The 7,070-nt window shown below is 34.3% G+C and overlaps 2 protein-coding genes across 2 annotated transcripts; one reads left to right on the top strand and one right to left on the bottom strand.

The window, feature by feature from the left end:
* Nucleotides 1-328: 328 nt before the first annotated feature.
* LOC121773336 (transcription factor MYB20-like) lies at nt 329-2,051 on the top strand. Its single transcript, XM_042170163.1, has 3 exons — nt 329-559; nt 647-776; nt 1,186-2,051. Exons 1-3 carry the CDS (start codon nt 427-429, stop codon nt 1,757-1,759), a joined length of 837 nt encoding a protein of 278 aa, XP_042026097.1. The 5' UTR covers nt 329-426; the 3' UTR covers nt 1,760-2,051.
* A 2,516-nt stretch (nt 2,052-4,567) lies between these two features.
* LOC121775542 (polyprenol reductase 2-like) lies at nt 4,568-6,786 on the bottom strand. The gene is made up of 6 exons (XM_042172631.1): nt 6,472-6,786; nt 5,650-5,999; nt 5,278-5,512; nt 5,043-5,141; nt 4,873-4,944; nt 4,568-4,764 (listed from the first exon to the last, which is right to left on the bottom strand). The coding sequence occupies exons 1-6, from the start codon at nt 6,679-6,681 to the stop codon at nt 4,660-4,662; spliced, it is 1,071 nt and encodes a 356-aa protein (XP_042028565.1). The 5' UTR covers nt 6,682-6,786; the 3' UTR covers nt 4,568-4,659.
* Between the last annotated feature and the right edge of the window lie 284 nt (nt 6,787-7,070).

Raw genomic sequence — 7,070 nt, 5'->3', positions numbered from 1 at the left:
AAATTACTTTGAAAGAAATAGTTTTTTTTTAACTCCGATTTTTTTTAAAAAAAGAAGATAATGTTGGGGTGTGTCGCTTTGAGAGGTTGACGTAAACACGCGCGAGTGCAAGCATCCCTCCCTAACTAACGTGTGTCACTCCACTCGCTCATTTCTTTCATCATTAGTATTGCCACATGTATATATTAATCCTTGTCTTTTTCATTTTTTGAATAACAAACTAGTACGTATTTTGTATTTGTTTTAATTTTAAAATGCTACAGTGGGATACCAGCGTGGACACACACATGTATATATAAGCAGGGAAGGGAATGTGGTGGTGCTTACCATTTTATTCTAGTTGCAATATTTATAATTTCATATCCCCCCTCTCTCTCTCTCTCTTAATTTCCATCACTCTTTGTGAAAGTTAATGATAAATTGAAGATGGGGAGACAACCTTGCTGTGACAAAGTTGGATTGAAGAAAGGCCCATGGACTGCTGATGAAGACAAGAAACTCATCAATTTCATTCTCACCAATGGCCAATGCTGCTGGAGATCTGTCCCTAAACTTGCAGGTGACTGTCCTAATCTATATTCCTTTTTTTTTGTATAGATTTATATTTATAATTAGTTGTTTAATTAAAACATAACATCTGGTGCAGGGCTGCTGAGGTGTGGGAAGAGCTGCAGATTGAGATGGATTAACTATCTGAGGCCAGATTTGAAGAGAGGACTTCTCTCTGATGAAGAAGAGAACTTGGTCATTCATCTTCATGCCCAGCTTGGCAACAGGTTCTTCATCCAATCAAATAATACTAATTTAATTTAATTAAAAATTCAGTGGTCTGGGTTCAATCAGTTATAATTGCAGAAATAAAGAGAGAAAAGGATTAGAGCGACTAATTCATTCCAGTTATAGAGCGTGGTAGACAAGTAAAAATTCATTGGTCTTGACATATAGTTATATAACGTTTCAGTTAGTTATAATTGCATAAATAAAGAGATAAAATGATAAGAGAGAAATAGTAATTATGATTAGATGAACACACCACGTGATAATATATTCAAACTACTTAATTTTTATTGGCATGCTCTTTATTCATCATTATTCCCCTCACTTTTACACATTTACTTTTGTTACCAATACCAAATTTTGAGACAAATCCAATTTATTAAAATTTCCAAATTAAAATATGTGCAGATGGTCCAAGATTGCCTCTCACATGGCCGGGAGAACAGACAACGAAATCAAAAATCACTGGAACACACACATTAAAAAGAAGTTGAAAAAAATGGGAATCGACCCCACCACCCACCAACCTCTGCCAAGCCCCGCAGTCGATCAGCCGCCGCCGGAGTCCAAGTCAACCACATTTGAGCAGTCAACCATTTCAACTGATGATAGCAATAATGATGAGAAAATCATTGAGTCAAACAACGATGTGCAGTTAGTCAACAGCTCCGATTTCTGCATTGACGAGATTCCGGTGATCGGGCCCCACGAGATCATGCTGCCGCCCGATCAGAGCTCCCCGACCCCTTCGTGCTCGTCGTCTTGCTCCAGCAATGGCGCGTCGTGGCTAAACGCAGCGGAGTTGGCAGCGCTGAGCTTCGAGGATTACTGCAGTGAGATAGTGAATAGTGATATATGGGAGCAAGATTTTAAGGATGTGTTTGATTTGTTGGGAGATTTTGAGAGTGATTTGAAGGGGGAAGATGCCATGAATCTTGATTCTTCTTCATGGGAGATGGTGATTGGAGATGATCAAATTTAATGTCATGTGAAATGTTTAGTTTTTATTTTTCTTTTAGTGAATAATGGTTATGGAGAGTGAGAGTTGAGAATATTTTTCTTCATTGTGGCCCACATTTTTAGTTGCTCTGAAATTTGAGGTAACTAATAGAGGAATATTAACCATTTTTCTTCGTTGTGCCCCCACATATTTAGTTGCTCTTGAGAATTGGTAAGAGTAATATTAACCATTGCTTGTATATTGATGGAGGGTCACTAAATGTTGTATTGAATATAGGTGTTAAAATATGAGATTATGATAAAGGACTTTGACTCGTTATTTGGCATTTAGAGTTTTAGGTTTATCACTCTTTATCTTGAAATTGTGCTTAGTATGAACATTAAAAAATATTGTGGCTACTATAGTATATGAATGTACACTTGTGGCTACTATTAATAGCAGGCACTATATAGACTGTAGTGATTATGATGTGGGATTGAAAAAGATGTAGCTAGAAATTGAAATATAGTTTTGCATAGTGGGGAAATGGAAAAGAAGGAATGAAAATGAAAACAAAGATGTCATTGAAATAGGTGGATAGTGATTTTGAGAACTATAATTCGGGTTTGAACTTAGAAGTGTAATTTTCTCTTACTCAATTATATCATTTGCAGGTAATGGATTAGACTTAAGTAAGTGCATCCACAACATAACACAACACCATTATCTTGTGATTTCGGTAAAAAATTTCATGGACCTCGGAGCTAATTTTCCAACACTCATTACTAAGGATATCAATTTAGTCTCAAATTAGCATTTTTTAAAATAAATTTCTTATTTTATTCATTTATTTGAAGTTACATAGAAAATGAACAAATTAAACTTTTCTCAATTAGTTTATAGAATTAATGATGTCAATAATAATGATTTAAGTGTTGGTATCAAAATAAATGTATAAAACAAAATAAATAACGGTAACTAGGACTAAACGAGATCGCCATATCGTTGTTTACGGATGATACTCACATAAAGTGTATTGCATAATAGTTATCTCTCGCTATATTATATATATGTCATATTTTTATTAATATAATATAATTATAGAGAAATGAAGTACAAAATTCAAGTTCAAAAATATTTTCAATTCAAAGATATGTTTAATAATTTTTAAAATTCTTCCGGTACTTAAATATTACTCCCTCCGTTCCACTCAAGATGACCACATTCTTGAGTGACACGGAATTTTAGGAAATGTTGTTATGTAGATTAAAGTAGAGAGGAAAATGTAGTTGAATATTTTAATAAGGAGAGAGGAGGTTATTTCCAAAATTGAAAAGTGGTCATCTTGATTGGGACAAACAAAAACGGAAAGATAGTCCTCTTGAATGAGACGAGAGAGTAGTATATATTCTATAAATACAAGTATTTTCCTTCATTATCATTTGACAAATCCTACATCCCACTTTTAAGAACTTGGCAGGATGATATGGTATGTGCTTAACATTGTTAAAACTATGATTAAACCATAATATTATCGTATTTAGTATTGAAACACGAATATTTCTGAACAAAATACAAAAATAGACATATCCCAAAAAAGTGCACATAATTGGTTGCATGACGATGAGCAAAAGTTTGTTTTTGTAATATACTTTATAAATTTATTAAACTGTATTACTTATTCCTTTCACTAAAAATAGTCGTAGATGAAAGGTAGAAAGTGCTTAGATTTTGTATTCATTTGAGACAATTTGATTCTACAAGACCAAACTATTGTTAAATAATTTATCATTAATTGTATGGTACGAGTATATATTTTAGGGTTTTCTTTTAAAATGTTTTCAACTTTGAGGTAAAAAGAAAAAGAACCAAAAAAAAAAAACTTAAAAAGACAAAAAGAACAAAAAGAAAACGAAAAAGGCAGAAAATCAATTTAGAGCAATTGTGTTTGGAACTCTGGTTAAAGGGCAAACAGCACATGTTCTTCCACTATGCTAGAATATATTTTATTTAATTTTGTAAAACATTGTTTTATACCCACTCCATCCCACTACAGATGAGTCATTTCAATTTTTAGCAAAAACAAAAATTTTACTTTTTTACTTTTTTATCTCATCATCTTTCTATATTATTCTCCCTTTTAATTTATTATTTCCAGTTAATCCACTAAACTCTACAGAGTAATTTTTTTAAAAAAATCATGTGCCCAAATGGAGCACCTCACGTGTGGTTATTGCCGCTGTCTTGAGCCACCAGGAAGGGAAAACCGAGCACCGTTGCAGATACTGTAAGTAAAATATAGTGGTCGATAAAATTTAAAGATGGATTCATATATTCATGTGGTAATATAGTTCATTCATCCGAACATTATGAAACCTTACAAATTCATGTAGTATTTTCCAAATAGGTTTTAAATCTTGTTCCGCATATTTTTGTAATCTATTTTGCATACTAAATAGCACACGAGTGTGGTTTTCAAAGTGGGCAACTATAAGTCAGTTTTTTTCCACAAAAGATTAAAAATAGTGAAAGATAAAATGTCTTTTAATCCATATTCTAAACTAATTATCCTAAACAATTTCTTGTAAATTTCGGATTCAACCAGTTTACATTTCAACGGAGACAATGAATTAGCCATAAAAGCATCACATCGGATTTCATAGTGATATTTTCCTACACAACATGCATCTGTCCTTATATATATACCCAAACTAGAAGCTTTGAAAGGTCAAGAGAGTGATCTCTATTCTAATTTAAAAAATCCTACGAAATAAGTATGCTTATATATTTTACCTATAGCATAGGAGAAGAACAAGAAGAAACAAAATAACCACAAGCTACACTGATGTGTTGGCCTCAATCGTATGCATTTCCATATATTTCGACGAACAACAGATTCGAGGGTATCATGTATACAGGTAGGATATATAATTAAATCAGTATTAGTAAATGAAAGGGATGATAGCACAACGGTTTCTAGGATATTTGTCAAATTTACGGACATACCATCTATGAGTTTCGCCAGCAGCAAGGGAGAGATTTGCCACCTAACAACGGTACAATTATCACCAAAGGAAAGCATCAGCCATTTTTATGTATGTGTAGATGAAGGGGATGGTAATTCTTTGAGCAATGTCACAAAATTTAAGACTCACCGTAAAAACAAAGACCAACCAGGTTGTAATATCAGAAAAGCGGCTTGCAATCACCAGCCCGCCATATATAACCTCCATGAGAGAAAGGGGGAAATGTAACTTTCAAATGAACTTGCTATGCAATAAATTTGCCTCTTTTCGTTTTTATGCACAGAAAAAAATATACTCACAGATTCTGCAAGATAATGTGGAGACGAAACGTATTCAAACCAATCACACTCAGGAATTGCATACTCATTAACCTTATTACCATTTTCCCTTATCGAGCCCTGAGTTAATCAGAAACAACATGTGAAGTGTTACCAATGTAGTAGCCGAATGCAAATGACGTATATTCTTAGGGATTCATATGTTCTCCAAACAATACATAGAACACCATGAAATAGATTTACACGAAAGACTTACAAGAATGGCATGGCAACGGTACTGATGAATCCAACCCCAGAAGAAAAAAGCAGCACCAATCCACGCATACCATTTGAGTTGCAAAAGAGGATACACATACTCCCGGAAACTAGGTTCTGTGACTTGCATTCTATCTTTGCCTTTAACAATAAACTCTGCAAGCAAATTTGCCACAAGTTTGAATACCTCCACAGAGTATGTGCAGCAGAGCGATAGTGGAGCTGCCGTATAAAAACTATTACAAGAAAGACAATTCATCAGAGTGCGATTTTCATTCTTTTCTCACTTCCTAATTAAAACTAGAGGCAAGATAGAATTCTACTTCATATCACACAAGCAACCATTTTATCAATCAGCTGCAGTAAGACTTACAAAAGGCCGGTGAGGTAGCCAGCAATATGCATCCTCGCAGAGGGACTATACTTGAATACATATATACTCTCTATAAGGCGGCGCAAGACTTGAGCTTCCATCAACAAAAGCAGAAACACAGAGTTCCATATCCCATATTTGTACTCTCCCATTGACGAATGCGAGTTGCGAAAGGAAAATTCTTGCGAAACCCCAGTCAAGTGGCTAGCAATAACCGAATACAGGGATGACTCTGAAACTACTGGAGCCATTTTGTATGCGTAGATCCAAGTGGCCACAAGCAGAAAAGTAGTCCATATAAAACCAACAATGTAAAAGTGACAAAAATATCTCTGGGGAACACTGAATTTCTGCAGCACAACAAGGCATAAATCATGCTACATTAACCACCAAATCATCTTCAAAGAGATACAAGTACTACTCCCTCCGTTCCATGTTAATAAAGTCATTTTTCTATTTTAAAAAGTTAGAGCGTAATTGAGTCATTTCCATTTTGGTAAAAAGTAATATTCTGACTTACTTTATTCTCTATTCATCCCTCTTACTTTATTCATCGTCCACTTAACACTATTCTTAATTTTCATACCGAAAAGAAATGTCTCAATTAACAAGGAACGGAGGGCGTACATGATTTAGCAACAAAATACACCAAAAAAGGCTTCTTGTTCGAGTTTTTCAATCAATTATCATATGCTAACAAAAGAGCACAAAATCCATCTCAAATAAGAAAAAAAGCAGAAAGAAATTGCATACTTACATAAACATAACTGCAGAATGATAATTTTGCCGAATTGAAAAGCTAAAATAAATAAAATTACTGACAGTTGAGGAAGAGTCCATAATCTTGCCGCGGCCGGCGAGGAGAAGCAGGAAGCGGCGAAATGCGCTGAATTGGGGGGAGGGAATGAAGGCTGCGAGAAGTGGCAGGGTGCATGAAATCCACGCCGCTCTAAGGAGGAGCACCACCGCCATGGACGACGCCTGATTCAGCAGTGATTCTAAGGAGATGAAGAAGGATTCAATCGAATTCATGATTTTGAGAATGAATTGGTGTGGGGTTTTTGGTATTCGGAAGGAGTGGGTTTTCAATTTAGGCAATATTTTCAAAATTGATTATTGATTGATACTCAATACTCATAAAGAGTGTGACCTCTTTCTATTCATAATTTATGTAAAACTATTTTGTTAAGTTTCATTAATTCAAACAATTCCAGATATGGATTTCAACCTAAAGTATAGCCAATTTTGTTTATAGTATTGCTTTAGATTTTACAATTGCAAGCACTATATTTTAGTTTATGCTGCTGTTGTAGTTAAGACGTCCCAATTTCTTTTGTTATCAGGCAAACAGACATGTAATTATGTAACTAAAATAAAATTAAAAATAACAAGACTTATCATAAATGGGCCACTTAAATAAA

The sequence above is a fragment of the Salvia splendens genome, chromosome 17, assembly GCF_004379255.2.
Source record: "Salvia splendens isolate huo1 chromosome 17, SspV2, whole genome shotgun sequence".
Taxonomy (NCBI): domain Eukaryota; kingdom Viridiplantae; phylum Streptophyta; class Magnoliopsida; order Lamiales; family Lamiaceae; genus Salvia; species Salvia splendens.
This window is presented reverse-complemented; position numbering and strand designations above follow the sequence as displayed.